General features: G+C 36.4%; 2 protein-coding genes across 3 annotated transcripts; both read left to right on the plus strand.

Moving 5' to 3' along the window:
* Positions 1-1,017: 1,017 nt before the first annotated feature.
* LOC104905521 (cell division control protein 2 homolog) lies at positions 1,018-8,368 on the plus strand. The gene is made up of 9 exons (XM_048641432.1): positions 1,018-1,170; positions 1,695-1,717; positions 1,810-1,994; positions 4,851-4,971; positions 5,402-5,575; positions 6,097-6,260; positions 6,814-6,901; positions 6,979-7,032; positions 8,049-8,368. Exons 2-9 carry the CDS (start codon positions 1,709-1,711, stop codon positions 8,136-8,138), a joined length of 885 nt encoding a protein of 294 aa, XP_048497389.1. The 5' UTR covers positions 1,018-1,170; positions 1,695-1,708; the 3' UTR covers positions 8,139-8,368.
* Positions 8,369-12,883: 4,515 nt separating this feature from the next.
* LOC104905519 (hypothetical protein) lies at positions 12,884-20,106 on the plus strand. 2 transcript variants are annotated; one of them, XM_048641427.2, is made up of 2 exons: positions 12,884-13,296; positions 19,187-19,789. In XM_048641427.2, the coding sequence occupies exons 1-2, from the start codon at positions 12,996-12,998 to the stop codon at positions 19,210-19,212; spliced, it is 327 nt and encodes a 108-aa protein (XP_048497384.1). In that variant the 5' UTR covers positions 12,884-12,995; the 3' UTR covers positions 19,213-19,789. The 2 variants fall into 2 exon arrangements, with proteins under 2 accessions (XP_048497384.1, XP_010692400.1); XM_010694098.4 differs by lacking the exon at positions 19,187-19,789 and adding an exon at positions 19,813-20,106 and having other exon boundaries at positions 12,888-13,296.
* The last annotated feature ends 1,330 nt before the right edge of the window (positions 20,107-21,436 follow it).

A 21,436-nucleotide genomic window follows, 5' to 3' on the forward strand; every position in this document is an offset into this window, starting at 1 on the left:
AACAATAACAACCAATCCAAGTATCATCTACAAAGACAATATTGCATGTATCACCCAAGTAAGCGAAGGGTATATCAAAGGAGACAAAAACTAAACATTTATCGTCAAAACTCTTCTTCACTCATGACCTCCAAAGGAAGGGACGATAAACATCCAACAGATCCAATTTTGTGAAAATCTTGCAGATTCATTTACCAAATCTCTTCCGGCGATAAATTTGAAGAATTAGTCCGTAAAATTGGAATGTGTCACATTCGTGATATATCCTAGATCTAGGGGGGAGTATTATATGCACTGCACTCTTTTCCCTTTCGATCAGGTTCTTATCTCACTGGGTTTTTCCTAACAAGTTTTTTTAAGGAGACAATTAACTTTAAGCATATAAGGATTAAGGATACATAATAGTTGTACTCTTTCCTCTAGTTATGGATTTTTTTCTCATTGGATTTTTCCTAACAAGGTTCTTAGTGAGACAACGTCTATTATGAGTTATCAGTGGACATTCAAAGGGGGGTGTTGAGATAATAGTGGAAATGTGAATTCCACTGTTGAGCTACAGTGAAGTCCACCTGACAATCATTTAATGTAGGTTGGGAAAGTTTTCTCCCATCCGCCACAATTGTTGAACCCGTGCAAATGTACATGATAAATTTTTTGCTTAAAAATATTGTCGTCGGTAAGAAGTGAATTGCTCATTCATGTATAATAAATCATACCGATATATTTCTATCGGTACTTTCTCTCTATTACTCCCTCCGTTTCGAATTAAATGCAATAAATTTACTTTTATGCATGTCAAAATTATTTTGATTACAAATATTTATAATTACATAAAAGTAAAAATTATAAAAATTACATTTTATGAAAGTACGTCACGAGACGAATCAAACAAGATCCCACCTCACTATGTTTTTTTTATTATATACAAGTCACGAACCTTAATCAAAGTGAAAAATGTAAATAGTGACAAAAATGGAATTGTTGCATTTAATTCGAAACGGAGAAAAGTATATATTTTTCAAAACAAAAGGCTAATAATGATAGTATGATACCAACATTTTAGGGCCATTTGCATAAAAAAATTCTGAACTACATGGCTCTGCCCAACCCTAAACCTTAGGAACCTCTCAGTCTCACTCTCAGCTTCCCTCACTCATCCGAAATTCTGAGGTTCGAGTTGATCTTCAAAGCTCATTTCATTTATATATATTTTTTGGTTTCATTGGATGAATCTACTTGTTTAGACGACATTTTGTTGCGATTTTTCATGTTTCTTGCTATTTTAAAAGATCTACTTCACTTGATTATTCATGCGATTTATCTTATGCGATTGTTATTGTTTGTTTCATGAATTCAACTTATTTCACTTTATTTTTATGTTATTTCATGTTTTTAGGGATAATGTACATGTTATAAACTTATGATTCGAACTTTTGGTATAACTGGTTAATTCATGTTTGTTTCATGGAATCAAATGACAAGGATATTTATGCTACAAGTTGAAGATGCTCATCATTTGATGCGGTTGTTCTTTTGTTGTTGTTTGTTTCATCAAATCAAGTTTTGAAATCTGGAATGAATGACCTGTTATCCCGGGGCCCAGTGCCGGTTACTGATTTGCTCTAAAATCACTCTAGTTTAGTTTTAAGCTACTACTAAATGTTAATTCAAGCTGCTTTTGGCTGGTTTTGCAGGATACTGGAGTAGAATGGACCAGGTTTCTTATAAATTTATGATTATTGTTTTTCGTTGTTTTCATAAATTTGTAGGGCGTGTTTATGATTTGTTAATATATGTTAATGTGGACAGTATGAAAAAGTTGAGAAGATAGGGGAAGGGACCTACGGTGTGGTTTATAAGGCGCGGGACAAGGTTACGAATGAGACTATAGCTTTGAAGAAAATCCGGTTGGAGCAGGAGGATGAAGGAGTTCCGAGCACGGCGATCAGAGAAATCTCCCTCTTGAAGGAGATGCAGCATGGCAACATTGTCAGGTATATATTTTCTGTTATATCATTTGTGCAACTCTTACTTCATACAGCTGTTGAAGTAACTGAAGTTTGGTATATTGTGCTGTTTCCGTTTTGTGAGCCCCATGATTGTAGTTTTAGCGTGTTAAACGATATGTTTATCCTTTTACAAAGATTAGCGCGTGAATTTCATTGGCTTTGAATGTATGAAGTGAAGAACAATAAAGCAAAGCTGAAGAGTTAAAATTGGTCAGCCATTGGACTCCGCTGCAGCGTAGTATAAGATGCATATGCTTGAGACTTAGTCCTGTTTTAGCATTGATTTCTGAGATGTGGAGAATAATAGAATGTGGTTCTTGTTGAAGTTGGACTGTGTGAGATTTTAGGTTTTCTGAATCAGATTTAAGTTTCATATCCTGGAGGTGAGACAGATCATTTAGGTTCTTTGGCGTCTGACTGGAATACTGTTTTGGTGTAAGGGAATCAGATTTAAGTTTTATATCATGGAGATGAGACCAGACCATTTAGTTTCTGTGGCATTTGATTTTGCATGTGTGATCTTGAGTCAAATTTGGTGGTTGAAATTAATTAAAATAAATTAAATTTGTTGTGACTAGTATGAGGTTAGGGCAACGAAAGAAGGTGCAGAACTGCAGAGGCAGCGGAGGGGGTAGTACATATGGGAAAATAACAGTTTAAGTTGAAGTATAAGTTGATGTTTTGTGGTACTTATGGTCACGCAGATTGCAGCGTTTATCTGTTGCTGCAGTTACGAATTGAGTACAATGCAGATTTTGAAGTGTGTAGAGTTGTTGTTAGAATCTGTATCTGTATTTTAAGCATTTTATTTTGCACGCTTATGGATTGTTAGATGTGCCTTGCAATATAATATTATGCCTCCTTGGAGGCTATTAGGAAGTAGGAACCGTAAGTGTTCTTGATTTGCCATCAAAGCAAAGTAAGCTTGATGCTTACAGGAAAGTATTGGAATCTATAATTGAGATGTTGGATTAAGAAAGGCTGCTCTTGGTGAAGCATCATTTCCTTGTCTATTTTAACTCACTCAGTCACTCTAGAGGAGCCTCATTTCAAAGCAGCTGTCTTAAGACTGGTATTCAAGTAAAACACTCTAAAACCGTGTTTATATCTTCAGAAAATCCGGAACTATGGTTAATGATGTATTGTTGAGGAACAGGGATAATACCGTTGAGCAAATGGACTTCCACTGGTGGCCTCCAGAAATGTGTTACTGTAATTTTTGAAGTAGTAGCAATATGAGATCTGCTCTAGTGGTTTTGAAGTGTTTGGTTGGCAGGAAAAGTCTAATCTCAAATAATTACCACCCAAACACAACCTACATTAAAACAAACAAGGAGCTAAGAAAAATGTGAAGACGTTCTTATCCTTTTCATCAAAGAATTGGGTATGGGTGCAAGGATTATCACTTTTGTCAGCTTCTTAATAACTGGGATGTATCAATTCTATTTCCCACCAGCTCGTTTTGTTCTATCATGACAAGATCATAAGACTGGCACATCCAACACGTTGTTGAAATTAATGTCAACCATGACAGTGCACTCATCTGCTCCAGTACAGGATCTGAAATGATGACTATTTTTTTTTTAAAAAAAGGCGACCCATTTGAGATTTGGTTGATCGAAGAGTATAGTTCCCTTTTTTAGGATATTCTATTGAGAACCACCCATAAGTGAGTGGGTCGTTCTCTAAATCACCTATAAATAAAAACCTTAAAAAAAACATCCACATATCCTTAATTAATTTTTATGACCACCCCCAAGCCACTAATTAGCAAATTAAGTATTATATGAACATATTTTGATATATAGTTCTTCATTAGTACCTAAATTAACTTAATAAAAGCAATTGTCTCAAAACAAACAAAAAAACTAAATAAAAGCAAACAATAAAAAAAGAAAAGTCCCCTACCCTCACCCCAACCCTGACAAACCCTCACCCCAACCCTGACAAACCCTCACCCCAACCCTGACAAACCCTCACCCCAACCCCAGCAACCCTCACCCCAACCCCAGCAACCCTCAGTCCACCACAGCCACCCTTCCTTGCCTCTCCCAGCATCACCTGCAACAGTAGACATTAAAGAAATTTGTTTATTGGGATCATTTCAATTTGAAAATAAAAAAATTCGATGTATTTTAAAAAAGAATTCCAGTTTTTCAATAATTTGAATTAGTCTTGATCAATTTCGTACAAATTGGATTTGTTTTATTGTATGGATATTCTATCGGTGAAGAGAGATAGACACGGTGAAGAGAGAGACCCTGGGAAGGGAGAGAGAGAGAGATGAGGAGAGAGAGAGAGAGAGAGTGAGTATGAAGGGTGTGGTTTGTGTAGCTACAATGGTGGTTTTAGTCAAGATTTCTGGAAAGAAAGGAGGAAGGATAGAGAGTGTTTGGTTGCGGTGGTTTGGTTTCCATGGCAGGGTTTCAACAATGGGGGAGTGAGGGTTGTAAACCGTAGATTGGGGGTGGTATTGGTGGTGGTGTTTGGGGTTACGGGTCGTTGATTTACAATGGTTGGGGATAATTCATTAGGATTAACATTGAAAGTTTGGCATTAAAAATATTTTTTGTTAGATATTTGGCTAATTATTGGATTTGAGTGTTCATGGGAATAGATTAAGCAGATGAGAGTAGTCTTTTTAAAGGTTATAATTCAGGGGCGGTTTAGAGAATAACCACTAACACATGGGTGGTTTTCAATAAAATATCCTTTTCTTTAAATGCTTGTTTTCTCTTAGATGGGATATTTGTCATATGTCTGCCTTGATTGTTTTGTTTGATTATAGTTTATGACATGGGTCTATCAAATGACTTGTGATGTTATTTATGAATCGAACAGGTTGCAGGATGTAGTGCACAGTGAGAAGCGCTTGTATTTGGTTTTTGAGTATTTGGACCTAGACTTAAAGAAACACATGGATTCATCCCCTGATTTTGCAAAGGATCCACGTATGATTAAAGTAAGGCTTGGTTCAATTTAGAACTTCTGAATTCCATGCTTGATTCAATTTAGAACCTCTTTGGCCTGGCTGCTTAGTTATATCAGTGGGCTTTTGTTCCATTATTTGCGGGAATGTTTTTATGGAAAAGCTCTTTGTTCAATTATTTGAGAAGTTTTGTCTCTCTGAGAACATGACTTATTTTTTCACCCTTTGCTCTTTCGCTGTACTTGAGAATCTCCCTTTCTTTTGTCACTGACCTTCAAAGAGTGAACTCCAATTGCTTTTGCTTTCATATCTCCGTGGATATGTGGGATTTGTGTGAGACAAGGGCTCCCTATTCATTTGTTAGCACTTAGCAAAATTGCTTCGTTATTTTTTAATGTATCTGAATATTGAAGAAAGTTCAGCTCTGCTTTCATTGACATGCGACGTTGCTTTATCTGTGCAGAGGTTTCTTTATCAAATTCTTCGTGGTATAGCATATTGTCACTCTCATCGTGTCCTGCACAGAGATCTGAAGCCACAGAATTTGTTGATAGATCGTCAAACTAATGCACTAAAGCTTGCGGACTTTGGATTGGCAAGGGCCTTTGGTATTCCTGTGAGGACATTTACACATGAGGTAGGGTAGGGCCTGGGTTTGTGGATGTTGGATCCTCTGAAGTTTTACAAATCAATACTACATGTATTTGCAAGGATGTTGTTGTCCTCTTAAGATGAGCCTGATAGTGCCCACTTATATTCAATTACTTAAAACCTGCAGCTTTATATGCAGGCTTGGTCTTGATGGACTTAACTTTCCCCACTTAAACTGTTAAGGTTCCTGTCGACGTGCATTACAAACTTAGTATCATATGCTTTTCTCTTTTTTACTGTCACTTTTTGACAACTATGCCCCTCGAAAAAGGGGATCAGGACCAAACAGGGGCAGAAAATATGTGTAAGTTGATGAGGGAAGTTTGTTTGTTCTCTTCTTTTGGATGGTGCTATATATTTACTGTCACCTCTTTCTCTACGCAAGCTGAGTCATGAGCTGGTTAAGGTGGTTGACATGCCTGCTGCCGCTGGCCATATTTGCAAACTGTGTGTCATGTGGATGCCTTACAAATTGTGACTGGTTGAAATTTGAATGATTTTCTCCAGGTGGTGACATTGTGGTACAGAGCTCCAGAAATATTGCTTGGTTCTCGCCATTACTCTACTCCTGTGGATGTATGGTCTGTGGGTTGTATCTTTGCTGAGATGGTGAATCAGAAGCCGTTATTTCCTGGAGATTCGGAGATCGATGAACTTTTCAAGATTTTCAGGTCTCATCGTTCTTCTTGTTTCTATCTTTATTCTCTCCTTGAAAAACGGTCTGTATGAACTATGAAGACTGCCTGCATCCATGTCTCATGGGCTTTCTTTTAGATAGATATATTTAGTTCACATGTCCTCAACATAAAATGGTAGGATTTGCATCTTGTAGGAGAGGGAAGGCGGGGGTGGGACCGTGGGGGTTGGTCATGTTGAGGAGAGCAAGCTGCATTTGATGGAATCTGTAAATGTCATGAGAGCGTTAAGCCGTTAATCCTATTTGCCAATGGAGAAGTCGTTTTCTTCATTTCGTGTATTTTCCTAAGTATGCTGGCAATCTTTCTTCTATTTTTATTTTTCACGGTGCCAAGGTAGAAAACTGTTTACTTGTCCCATCTTTGTTTTTCTGCCAATTGCTGTCTCCATTGTTTTTGCTGATCCGGTACTGGGTTTTCTCTGGTTTGTTGTGACCTTATTCATTTACTTTACTTCTTCTTTTTCTGGGTGTTTGTTTCCTTACTTAGCCGCTGGAGCTGCTTATAGATTCTTATTGTCTCTTTACAGGACCTTGGGTACTCCAAGTGAGGAGACATGGCCTGGAGTGACCTCCTTGCCTGACTTCAAATCTTCATTCCCTAAATGGATCTCTAAGGTCTCACCTTGTTTTGTTTATATGCTTTATGCTGTTTTCAACTTGTAAATTTACTCACTTCAACTTATGTGTTGTAGGATCTATCGGCAATAGTACCAAATCTTGATCCAGCTGGTATCGATCTCCTAAATGTAAGTTCACATTTCATTTTCTGCTAGTTAGAAGCACTTTTTTCGTTTTTTTGGTTATAGGGCTACATTCTATTGCTGAGTTGTGACTTGTGATCTAGAAAATACCTGCATAGCCTTGGTTTGTTTCAAGGAATTTTCTTCCCTACTCGTTGAGTCCATAACAGCGATAAAAGTCGTACTTCTTTTCTTGCAGGGCAATTGCCAATTTAGGGACCTCCTTGCCTTTTGTTTTATTCTCCCCTTCTCTCTGCCCTCTCCTCTCTCTTGTTGGTGGAATACATCATTATGTTCTTATTGTAGGATTGCTCCATAACTCTCCAACATGAAGCAGGCTGCAAAGCTCGACTGGATATTGATTTTTGTATCAGTATCACTATATATGCCTCACTTTTCTAGTTTGTAGCAGTTCTGGAAGAGTTCTTTCACATGCCTGTCCTTGTGTCTGTAAGACTGAGCTATGCTTTCCTAATTCAACTTTGCTGAACAAGTTTGAAATATCTTCTTGAAACAAATCGGTGATAATTAACTTTTATACTTGCTCAAAGTTTAATGTGCAAGCGGAAACATCTCTCTGGCTATTCCACCTGTCAGGGTAATGACCTTCATTCCCCTGCAAATGCATATCCTTCACCTTGTGGGCTCTTCTAAGATCACTCTGCCTCTTGGCTCTGAAACATGTAATCCTTGGTGGTCCATAAGTAACAAAGATTCATTATTGGAAACAATTTCCAAGTCAACAAGGCGTATGAAAAGGGAAACAAGGAAAATATTACATTACCTCCATGGTTCCATCTACTTTCCCTGCCATTCTTAGGTTGTACTAATTTCCTGTGGGTTTCAAGTTGAAGTAGCCTCCATTTCACCTCATTTTTTTACGGTCTTATGTAGCTATCTATTTGTTCTTTAAGGTCATTTTGCACTGAGAGCTAGTTTTCTTTTTTTGTTTGTAAAAGAGGCTTGAGAACGAATGGATAATGCTGCAGGCCCCTTGCTTACTTTTGTTTATTTTGTTACAGAAAATGCTTTGCTTGGATCCGAGCAAAAGAATTACAGCCAGGAATGCTCTTGAACATGAATACTTCAAGGACATTGGCTTTGTACCCTGATTTTGCTGTTCGCCTTTCAGATTACCTCGTGTGAATATTGGGAGTTTATGGAAGAATTTCTGTTAATCTATTTTTCGCGAGTGAGTTTTGCTATTGTTGTAGATCTTTGTTGCTATGCCTATTATCTTCTTCGCCAGAATTTCATGTTGTGTAATTGACTATTTTGCAAAGGGATCGAGAATTTGTGCAGCCCCATTGCGATATTCAGATTATCCCTGTGTTTTGTATCACTATTGAGTGTTACTTCCTGTATCACTATTGAGTGTTAAGTTGCCTGAATGTGACTAATTACCCCCCCCCCCTCCTCCCCCTCTTTTCCCTTTCAAATAAAAGGATGCGAAATATGTTTCCTCTCTAAAAATCAAATTATTTCTTACAAGCCAAAGTTCCTACATAATTTTAACAGCTCTACGATTGCTGTGGTTTGCACTTGTTTTGTCTGAGCAAATATTTCGACACGAAACCCCTAATCATCGCAACCCTAAATGGTAATGAGATAACCCCCTCCCCCTTCCAGCTTATCAGTGAAATACTTGAACTTCGTTGAGATCAACAATGAGGGTACCTCCCAATTTCGTGACAACTCTCTTTCTGCAATATGTTATCTGCGGTATTAAAGCTTCATTGAAGTCATTTAGGCTGTCAGATTAATATTTAAGTGCAAATTGAGTTACGGAGTACAGTTTGAATGACTATAGTGTAACAAATGGTGTCAAATTCCGGTTAAAGTAACTGTAGCAACGCTAATGCTAGAAAGAGGAATTGTCAGTCGCAAAAGACAAACATAAGCACTAATTAGTTGATCCGACAACTTTTCCTTTTGGAATGAACTTAATTAAAACTACATATCTATCGTTTATCATTTGAATTTTTACCTTTCTAAATTCTAACGTCTAGTCTTTTGTGGATCAAGTTTATATAAATTTTTTAACATAAGGTCTTTGTTTTATGTTATATTCTTAATCTCATAGTACTTATTTTTTTTTTTTTAGCTAGAAAAACAAGAAACTAGGGAGGGACTCAATTTACAGGCCACCCTAAAGCATGTTTACGGATAATCTTGGAAAAAACAATATCAGGAGATTCAAACCAATAACAAAGATTCGTAGTGGAATGACCATGATGTGACATCCAGTCGGCATCTCATAGTACTTAATGAATATAGTAATATTGGATATTTAGTGATGCGTCATATTTTTTGGGACAAACTAGATTTGCTACTTAATTTCATAGTACTCAATTAATCTTAATTAGCTTTATATGAACGCGATGCGTGCATTAATTTTAAAATTGGTTATTCTATTATATAGTCTATTTGTATTGTAGTTATAATTACACTTAAAATGTGAAAGATTAATAGTTAGACGAATTTAGATATATTAATTCGCTAATGTAAAAAAACTAATAAAGGTTGTGAGCGATTTTTAATCTTAATTTGTGTACAAAATTTGATATAATGAGTAGCAAAGGTAGTGAAGGTTTCATACTTTTCAGGTGGACGTGAAATATTTGATGCATATATATACTATTTTTAACTTATTTAGAATGCCAAGTTGAAATGAGAAAGAGTTCTTAGATTCTTTTCTTTTGTAATTCTTTTTCATTCCATTAGATCATTAAGGATAAATTAATATAATTGTATAACGGAAGGGGGGAGGAAGATGGTGTCTCCCTTAAGGGTAATTTTCGAAATAGAATTATTCTTTTGTTTTGAAAATTCCATGTTAGATATCTCAAGTTAACATTCCACTTTTGAGGCATTTAGTATGTGAGAATAGGGGTGACAATGAGTGAAGACAACTCTGAAGCTACTCGAGATCGATTTAATCAAAACTCGGACAAAGCTCGACTCGAGTGAGTTCGAATCGAACTCAAGCTCGACTCGAGATATTGATGAGTCAAGTTGAGCAACTCGATTCGATACTCGACTTGAAAACTCGTGAGAAGCCCGATTACCCAATTATTAATAGCAAAATACCTAAATTCAACAATTTTCACCTTATTGTTGCTTTTAACATGAGAACTTGTAAGCTACTCGAAATCTACTCGGTCAAACCCCAACTCGGTCAAACTCGGTCAAAACTCGACTCGAGTGAGCTCGACTCAACTCAAACTCGACTCGCATCATTGCCACCCCCTACATGAGAGAAGTTTGGAGATTAAGGGTGTTATGAAGAGTAAGATCAGGAATTTATGAGCATTCTCATCACGTCGTTTGGCAGCTGGTACTTGGTAGGAATTGGTTGAGAATAAGGGTCTGTTAAATTCAACTTATTTTGTCTTATCTTATCTTTATTTAATTTTTTTGGAATGAGTGAAGATAAGTTAAAAGAATATCTTATCTTATCTTATCTTATAAGTTCTTAAATAAGTTAAAATAAGTTGAATAAATTAAGACCTAAGTTATTAAATTACTTGTAACAATTTCACATCAGTCATTCCCTTTAATCCCTTCCTCTTCATTAATGACAAATAGTGTTTATCCCCCCTTTTCAATTTCCATTCTCATTCTCATTATCAATCCCACTCCTTATTCCCTTTCATGTAAAACAAACATATGATATGTTTTTGGAAGTTTTTCGAGTGTCTACAATTTTATTGTAGCTACTACAATTACTTAATCTCAACCCTTCATTTTCAGTGACTCATCTTGACCATTGATTTCGTTGACCTTTTTAGCATTAAAATAATTTGCCCAAGACTAGATGAATTTTAATTGTAAATTCACTAATGTATAAATGTTTGTTGTGGTTTAACTATAAAAGTTAATTAAATAAATGATATATATTTTGGATTAAAAATGAATAATCTAGATTAGACAAGTTATCATTTAAATTGTCCTATGTCTTTTTATTCAGAATTCTAGTCCCTACTTTCTTCTAAATAGATAATCCTTTCATCCCATAATGTGGTACATGTTTCATTTCTAATAGGTTAAACTTTATAAATTTTGACCAAATATTTTCATGAATATATATTTCCTCCGTTTCATAATAGATGCCACATTGTTGTTAAAACGGACTCCTAGGCAAAATTTCCTAAGCATGTTTAAGTAGTATAAAGGTTATGTTCAGTTCACCTTATTTTTTGCTTATTTCAGATCTAATCAGATCAGATCAGATCAGATCAGAAAAAATAAGTTCAGATCAGCTCAGATCAGAAAAAATAAGTTCAGATCAGATCAGATCAGACCAGATCATATCATATCAGATCAGTTCAGATCATATCATGCTTATATTTAAAAACTCATTAATATTAAATATCTTTCACTACATATTAATAAAAATTATAATAATTGAATATTAATAAAGTACTCATTGAGACGAATCAAACAAGACCCCACATGACTATATTATTTCTTATATATTGAGAAAAATCTAAAAGATTATCTCTAATTGTGAATAGTGTCAAGATTCTAAGTGAGAAAGATAAAAAAATACAAAGGGAGTATTATTATTTACTAGTTCATTTGTTCAAAAGAATTATTATTGTTGTTGTTGTTGTACTTATTAATTATTAATATTGGTAATTATTATTAATCTTGTTGTTTCCATTATAAATGTCATTGTTATTATTATATTAAGTTATTTTGTTGTTATTAAATAATAGAAAATTAAAAGCCACGTGTTAAGAACATAAGATTGACGCAAAATAAGAAATATATAAAATATGATATCTCAAATTCATGACAACGAAACTACTAAGTTCGGATTACATTTCAAAATAAGCTAAGTGTGAGATACAAATTATAAATTTAGATTCGGTATACCTTTTCCTACCGAATTCCAAATCTCTCTAGCTATTTGAAATTGCACGATATTTATTTATTTTTTGCTCAAGTCATAGTTGTTTGTATATCTTATTCTATTTTATATGGAAAAAAAGAGTTAAGTTTGCCGACTTCTCAAGTTGTAACTTTTTTTAAAGGGAAAGTATGAAATAACATTGTATAAGTGCTCTTATAAAATAATGACTTGAGTTATATAATTATTTTTAGTAATAATAATTATGATTATAATTATTATTGTTGTGCTTATAATAATGATAATAATATAATTATTATTATTAATAAAAGTTGTGTAAAAGTTGTAATAGAAATAAAATGATAATAATAGTAATACTATAAAGAAGATCTTATAATGTATTGCATAATAATGATTTACAAAGTAATAATATAATAGTAATAATATATTTTATATAAGATAAGATCTTGTAAATCAGATCAGTTCAGATCAGATCAGTTCAAATCAGATCAGATCAGATCAGATCAGATCAGATCAGACAAGTTCAGATCAGAAAATTTCAGGTGAACTAAACATAGCCAAAGTGAAGTGATTAATTGTAGTGGTCCCCATGTACTTAAAGTGAAGTACATATAAAGTGATTAAAAACGATGGGGACCACATATAAAGTGAAGTAGATTAATGTACTTAAAACAAGTTAGTAAGGGTAAAATGGTAAAAATATAAGGTAAAAGTTACTCCCATAAATAAGGAAACGGAAGAAGTATAAAAAAATATAGTCATGTGAAATCTTTTTATATTTGACTCATTATTTAGTTTCATAATATTTGTTTTTATTAATAACGTATTGCATTGGAATTATACATTATTGTATTATTTTATAAAAATACGAATAATTAAATAGAACAATATATTTCTTATCTAGCGTTACGGGAACGTTCGTTAGCTTTTGCCTTTCAAAATTATGATGCATCTAATTTTAAACAAGAATTTAAGTAAAACTCCTCATCTTGTTTTCCTTTGAAAGTAAAAGGAAAAAAAAGTAGCTAGAAGTACTTCATTTATCGAACTTGTGTGTAGCCAAGACCAGAAGTTCATCATCATCAAAAGAGAGATGGAGTTAGCAAGTAAAGCAATAAACATGGTGAACAGACTAATCAACAACAACACTTTTATCGACATATTCTTAGTGGGTTCTTTCGTGGCGCTTGGAGTAAGATCGATGAACCAGCAAAACCTTATTGAAGCCCTAGAAGTCGAAAGAGAAGCTTTAATTACCACCAATAAATCCATCAAAAAATCGATGTGGGATTGGAAGCAGCAACTTTACGCCGATGCTTCTTCTCCTGACACCGCCATTGTTCCTCTTTCTCGCCTCAAGGCCATCTATGGCGAAGTTGTCTCCGTCCCTTCTGGTATTTTCTCTCTCCTCCATTTTTACTTGGTGGGATTTCTGTGTTTTTCCATTTTTATTCTTGGGTTTTTTTTAGAACTGGGTTTTTTTTGTGGGTTTTAAATGGGTATGTTATTCTTTTGAAGAATTTGAATAAAGAGTTGAATTTTGGGGGATTATTAGGGGATTGGGAATTTGTGTAGTAAATGGAAATTGTGAATGTGAGGAATTGCATGGATGATGATGATAAGTTGTGTTATAACGAAAGTAAATGAACGACGAAGAAATAAAGAACAATCGATACACAGATTTAACGTGGTTCACTGACAATGGGTTAGCTACGTCGACACAGGAAGGAGAGAAACAGATTTATTATCGGTTGAGGAGAGAGTATAGATTACCTAATATGGAGGCAGAAATTAATAGCGAGACCCTACTGGGTTGTTGGAAGCGCTAGATCACAAATTCAGGGCATTCTGATACACTGATTGATACCAATCCATGTATGTGCTGTTTTGAATTTTAGGATTGGGGAATGCTGAGGACCATGAGTAAATACTTTAGAGGAGATTCTTAAGGCTAGGGATTGATGATCGAATAATTCACTGAACAAACTATTGATGTATCTAGTTATTGGGTAAGGCTATTAACTTAGATATTAAAATTTTCCTCAATATGGTCTGGATTAGGGGTTTTATAGGAGCAGGTGAGTGGACGTCGTCAGATTTCGAGGGTTTTTCTGTTGAAAGGGAAGGAGTTTGGAAAATTATTTTCAGGGGTTTACGTGTTTAAGGTGGAGGAATTAACAAGGATATGAAGCTGGATTAAGGTTTGATGCACAATTCATGCCGGTCTAAGAGCTATAATCAATCTCAATGTTGATTATTGATGAAAGAAGATAATTAGTCACAAACAAAGGCCAAAGAGATCTCGAGGCTTCACATTAGCATAAAACCCAAGTTAACTAGGATTCAGGTGGTTTCTTACGGTTGTGCCTGAGGTTATTGCCAGGTCATGCCAATTTCTATTGGATGGGATAAGCTTATTTGCAGGAACAGAATGACCGTGCCAGTGAGTGTTGGGTATATGGGTTCATATGAGGCTCAATGGGGTGTATGGGGTGTGGAGAAAGGTTGCGTCGAAGAAAAACGAAGAAGGAATTGAAATCGGGGCTCGACACGAGTGGTGCGCCCTTACCAATTGGTCAGGTGCGCCCGCACACAAATGTGGTGCGCCCGCACAGTGTTGCAGTTGATTTTTTCGTCAGGAGGCAGAAGCTTTTGTGCTCCCGCACTCGATGGATGTGCGCCCGCACATCGGGGTGGTGCGCCCGCACCTATCGGGCTAGACGCGGTTTTTCCGTTTTTCGATTAATGAGGGTATAAATAGGTGCTTTATTTACGATTAATGTATTCTTCATCTTTAAACACATATTAGAGAGAGAAAAAGCAATAGAGAGAGTTCTTGGAGTGCTTTTTGTAATCTTTCTTGAATATTCATCGATTCCTAGTGCAGATTCGTGGTTTTTCTCTCAGTTCTTGGGTTTCCACGTAAAATTTCTGGTGTGTTCTTTCCTGCTTTCTTATTTGATATTCTATTATTGTTTGATATTATTTCTAGATTGATAGTCAATAGAACTTACAAGTGGTATCAAGAGCTAGGTTTGATTATTGTCTAGATCTAGAATAATTAACAATGGAGGATTCAAAGATTAGAATTGAGAAGTTTGATGGGACAGATTTTGGATATTGGAAGATGCAAATAGAGGACATCTTATATCAGAAAAATCTGTATCAACCTTTGTCTGAAAAGCCTGCTGAGATGGAGGAGGCTAAGTGGAAAGTACTGGACAGACAGCACTAGCGGTGGTGCGTTTGACATTGGCTCGGACTGTGGTTCAATGTCAAGGATATCAAAACAACGGCTGAGTTGATCAAAGCACTGTCAGATATGTATGAAAAGCCCTCTGCAATGAATAAGGTATATCTGATGCGCCGTTTGTTTGGTTTAGAGATGATTAATGGTAGTTCTGCTGCTGAACATATTAATGAATTTAATTCATTAATAAGTCAGTTATCTTCGGTTAATATTGCCTTTGAGGATGAAGTGAAAGCCCTAATTTTGTTGTCCTCTTTACCTACTGCTTGGGAAACTGTTGTAACTGCTGTTAGTAATTCCTCTGGTAAAGAGAAATTGGTTTATGATGTTGTCCGTGATCTGATTTTGAGTGAGAGCATTCGAAGGAAGGAGAGTGGAGAATCATCTGGAGCATACAGTGCAGAAGGTAGAGGGAGGGGAAAAGGGAGGAACTTTCAGGGAAAATCGGAGTCAAAGGGGGACCGGAGTAAGTCAAAAGCCAGGCTAGTGTTACTTGTTGGGGGTGTGGTAATGAAGGACATTTAAAGAGAGATTGTCCTAGGAAAGAGAATGGAAAGGGAAGAAGAAGGTTCAAGAAAGTGATGATGAAGAAGATGCATCAACTAACTTGATTTTGTAGTATGATTCTGATGCTTTGATGGTAAGCATGATGATCAGGAAAGTTGGTTGGGTGCTCGGGATCATGGGTCTTGGATTCGGGTTCTTCTCATCATTCCTCACCATGCAGGGAGTTGTTTCGGAATTTCAAACCGGAAAACTTGAAAAGGTCTACCTTGCGGATGGCAAGGCAGTGGAAGTCATGGGGAAAGGTGATGTGAGTGTGAAACTCACTCATGGTGGCTCGTTGGAGTTGAAGAATGTCAAGTTTATCCCAAGGTTGAAGAAAAGCTTGATATCAGTAGCCCAACTTGCTACATCGGGTTACAAGGTTGTGTTTCATGGTGGTTCTTGGAAGATTGTCAAGGGAGCAATGATCATAGCTCGCGGGGCAAGGAGTGGAACACTTTACACCATGGGGAGCACAATAAAGGGATCTGAGATTGGGATGCGAATTTCATGTAAAGTGTCGTTTGGTCAGAAAACTATCGATAGTGGGCAAAGGGATGAGAACCGTGGTGAAGCGGTATCCCGGTGGCAAATTGACCGGTAAGCGCACAAGGTGAAGGACGGCACACAAGCGTGTCGTGCCGGAAATCCTAAGTGGAACAAAGGGTGTATTGTTCGAGTGGGAGCAATGTGAGTTTGTTTTCAGAACAATGAGAAGCTTCTTTGGCTTAGGTGGTAATTGGTTTTATTGAATGTTTGATGAGACTTCAATGTGCTTCTTTGGTTGGAGAGGAAGTGGTTATTTTCCTTAGTTGTGAGGAAGGGATCTTCATTTGGTTGTGCTTGTCTCTAAAGTGATCCGACCTCCGGGGTAGGAGGGTGTGTAGGTTCATGGAGTGATGGTGCAATGATTTGGAGTTTAGTCATTAAGAATCAAAGTCGGTGTAGATTTTGATGTCTTTGAATTGGAGTTGGTGCAAACTTCAATGTTAGTTTCCTTGGTGTAGAGGAGATGTGATGTCATGGAATGCTTGAGGTATGACATGGTTTAGACACGACTCGAGATTGCTTTTGCAGTGGGAGTTGTGTGTAGGAGTTGAGATGAATGAGAAGATGATGAAGGTATGGAAATTTTCTTCACTTACACCTATCTCCAAGTGGGAGATTGTTGGGTATATGGGTTCATATGAGGCTCAATAGGGTGTATGGGGTGTGGAGAAAGGTTGCGTCAAAGAAAAACGAAGAAGGAATTGAAATCGGGGCTCGGCACGAGTGGTGCGCCCGCACCAATTGGTGGTGCGCCCGCACGGTTTCAGGTGCGCCCGCACACAAATGTGGTGCGCCCGCACAGTGTTGCAGTTGATTTTTTCGTCAGGAGGCAGAAGCTTTTGTGCTCCCGCACTCGATGGATGTGCGCCCGCACATCGGGGTGGTGCGCCCGCACCTATCGGGCTAGACGCGGTTTTTCCGTTTTTCGATTAATGAGGGTATAAATAGGTGCTTTATTTACGATTAATGTATTCTTCATCTTTAAACACATATTAGAGAGAGAAAAAGCAATAGAGAGAGTTCTTGGAGTGCTTTTTGTAATATTTCTTGAATATTCATCGATTCCTAGTGCAGATTCGTGGTTTTTCTCCCAGTTCTTGGGTTTCCACGTAAAATTTCTGGTGTGTTCTTTCCTGCTTTCTTATTTGATATTCTATTATTGTTTGATATTATTTCTAGATTGATAGTCAATAGAACTTACAATGAGCTTGGCTGAGTTGATCATATAGTTTTCCCAACAACCCAATGCTCTACTCAGCTGGCTGTGGCCATCTTAGGGGGAGAAGTACTTTGTTTTTGGCCTGTCATGCAAGCTACAACTCTTCCTCTAGCCTTTATCGTCCTACCAATTGTTTAGCTCTCCTTCTTCATTGCTAGTAAACTTGATTTTAGGAGAGTGAACTCGAACTCCCAAAGGAGTTGTCCTTAGCCTCACCACACAAGCCCAGTACTCCATCCATGCTCACAAGTTGGCTTCCCTTTGTTCTTCTATAAAAGCTTCTATACCATCTTAAGAGAAAACTTCTACGTCATATATTGGAGCCATATGATGACGTAATGTTTCTATTTGTGTTTTTATGGTTTAATAGATAACAATTCTCTTAGTGATTATGGTGCGGTGGATCTAAGATTTGTTTGTGGTTCACCCTCCTTTTTGAAGACTATAAATGAAAATGTATCTGATATACATGCATGGGGGCTTCTCAGTAAAGATTTATTCTACGATGTCTGCTTCATGTGCTTTGTGCTCCAATCTGCAAGGCTCTGCCACAGCGGTGTGGAATGTCCAATTTCGATCCATTTCTCCTTTGGCTTCTACATGTAGTAGGAGTTAGCTGTCTTTTTAGAGGTTAGTCTTATTAGGGATAGTGTTAGAAGATTTGAGGAACATGGCAGCTCAACGGTTTCTATATCCTCATTCCTGATTTCTGATCATTAATTCTGATTGAAGAATCTGTTAGCTATATATGCCCTCATCTTTGCTGGTGGAGAGTAAGTTATTGTTCAATTTGAAATTTCAAGATTATGATGTGAGCTCAAATGTGACTTAGCTTGTCTGAATTCAAATCCTCTTTTACACTTTGTATGGATAGTTATATAGGAGGGAAAGTAAGGGGAGGGGGAAGATGAAGCTCCATTTTTCCTCCAAAACTCTTCAATTTGGGAGGGAAGATGTTTGTTTAAGAGGGAGGGAAGATGGATCTTTCCCTCCCCCTCCCCTACCGTCCCTCAATCCCTTATGCAAACAAGGAAACTTGTTCCCTCCCTTTGCCTTCCTTCCCTTTCTCTCCATTTCCTCCTATTCAAAAAAAGTGTTAGGCTCGAGTTGAGCTTGACTAGGGAGTTTAGCTATATGAATAAAGTGAAGCTCAACAATTACACAGCTGCTACATAAGTTGAACTATGTTTGTCGTGGCATCGACGATTTAGAGAATTGATAGCTTGGAATATTCAATGTTGCTGAGGTTATCAGAGGTCTAAATTTATGAGATCTCCCAATGTTGCAGTTTATTGATTTAGGTATTACTTTCTGAAGTTGGATGTTTGATAAAACTACTAAAATCTTTCTTCCAAGAGTTCTAGTACATATTTTGGTTACCTTTTAGATCCAAATTAAGAAATAATGTCATGGAACTATTTTCTGCATAATGTAGGCAATAAAATGTCACTTCAAGGTTTAGGCTCTTCTTGTTTAATTGCTTATGTGGGGAGTTCATAGATAAATGGTCTTGTGGGTGAGGAGCGGGTGACTGTAGCTTATCTCTTCTTGTAAAACTGCATTAGCACGTGCAAGAAAGACATATCATTTTATTCAGTTCTTGGTGCTAGATCATGTTTTAGTGGTTGATCAAGGCATTATTGAGTCTCAAGAGGAATTGACTAACTGTGAGGTTTTACCATCTACTTAAATGTATTGTACTATCACCTGGATTTTGTAGCTCTGAATTCAGAAATTCATGATTGAAGTTCCAATATCAACATGTGAGGCCGTGGGTGAAAGATAATCAAGTAAAGATGCAGACAGATGGTGTTATTAATGTTGAAGATGCTTAATCAAGGCAACAATACAATGATGGGAAGGAAGCTTTTGACATATGTGTAAATGGGCAGCGGCTTGTCTTCAGACTTAAAATCTTATGATCATTCCAAAGAATAGTCGTTGCGATGAAATTTACGAAATTACTTGCTAATCTATAACTAACAAACTCCCCTAATATAGTAATATGTGCATATTACAGTAAAATGTTGGACTGGCCGTCATGAAGGTTAAGTCAGATTTGAAGTTTCCTTTCTTGCCTTGTACATTTAGTCAGATATCTAGCACATATGGAGAAAATAAACTGGCGGGTATGGATTAATTTGTATGCAATGCAGTAGGAGGGGGGTGTCTGTGGAGTTGGAAACTTGTAGGTAGACCATTACAGTAAATCTTATTAGATGATACAGTCAGTGGTGGTGTGCTAGCTTAGCCATTTCTTACTTTCAATTCTGTTATATGTTCAACTTTTGCAGTCGAGATTTTGCTTATTTGTTTTTTTTTTTTCTCTTCCTATCACTCTCGCAGATGCAGACGCAGAGAAAACAGAAAAAGCATCATCGAAGCTTCTTATCTGATGTTGCATTTCTATTCGACAAATCCTAGTTTAGTTGTTGGGATCGACATTTGAATATTTTAGGAGATGGGTAGGATTTAAAACTCCTGCTATCAATGCTGCCTTGAACATTCTCTGGTGGGCAGAGCTACTTACAGCTACCATGATCTCTCTCTTTGTTAAACAGAGCTATTTACAGCTTGGTGTTTTGGGTCTTCTATGGCTGCATTTTTGAAGGGTTGGATTTAGAAGGAAACATTTGCACATACCACTAAGGAAAATTTGTCTACTGCAATGGTTATCTAGCTCATATGTTGGGCTACATTGACATAATACATTAATACTCCACTAAAATAGAATGATTTTATGTTGGACTATATTGACATGATACTCTTTAGTCTTTAGTGGTGGACTGGTGGCATGGAGCTTGGTGATGTGAAGCTCCCAAAATTTAAGTCTCGGTGCTACGCTTGGGGGAAGCTTGTAGCCACCCCCTTCCCAAGTTGAGTTCTTACATGGTTAAACAAGATAGTCAGGCTAGGCCCTAACCACATATTAGGGATGACAATTACTCTAGATTAGGTTCGAGTCCGACTTGTTCCGACCAACAAAATCCGATCCGAATCCAAAAATGTTGAATCCTAGATATAATCCAATAACTCCGACCCAAATCTAATTTCTTATACTACATTATCAACTTATAGATTAAGACCCTGTTTTTTTGGAATTATTTTTAGTTCAGTTAATTTCAGTTTAGTTTCTATCAGTCCAAAAGAATGGGGTCTAAATCTACGTTAGAATAGGCCAACTATGCTAATATCATTATAAAACAAGTAACATATGATATATCTATATTCTAAAACACTGATTTTTGTGATCCTAAGAAATAAAATAATATGAATCCAATTAATTCGACATAAATTCGATAAATCGAACTGATTCGAATAAAGGTGGGTGGGTCGGATATGGAGTTTGTAAAATCTTATCTAATTTGATTTGATGCCCTTCCTACCTCATATGGACCTCTCAACCAAACGATTAGTCTAGTTAGTAGCATTTATCATAATTCAAAAAAAAACACTCACTTGCAAATGTATCTAAAGAAATTGGTAAAAGAAAAGTCTTCTAGTGACATTGAAGTATAACTCAAGTGCAATATTAATCCAATTGTCTAAATCTCCTATTTTCACCTTTTTTTCATCTCCTTACCCCTTCCAAAAATTATTATCACGATGAGAGAGAAAGAAGAGCGAAAGCAGTGGATCGTTATTGTTAAAGTACGAGTTTAAGTTTCATTTTGACATAATTATGTTAAATTTAATAAAATTCTATATTTATAAGACGTTGTAATTGTAACTATATAAATTGTCACACAACCCTATTTAATAATTCATATAAATATGTCATTGAATACTTTTTTTATATCAATATAATTAATTATTACTTTTTATTATTCTAATATGACGATTTGGTCATTATTTATTCGAGATCGACTCGATCAAAACTTGAAACAAACTTGAGAGATCGCCTGATAGAGTTGAGCTACTCAAAAACTCATGAGAAACTCGAAATCACAATGCAATTTATCAAGTATCA

This window comes from Beta vulgaris, chromosome 1 (assembly GCF_026745355.1).
Source record: "Beta vulgaris subsp. vulgaris cultivar EL10 chromosome 1, EL10.2, whole genome shotgun sequence".
Taxonomy (NCBI): domain Eukaryota; kingdom Viridiplantae; phylum Streptophyta; class Magnoliopsida; order Caryophyllales; family Amaranthaceae; genus Beta; species Beta vulgaris.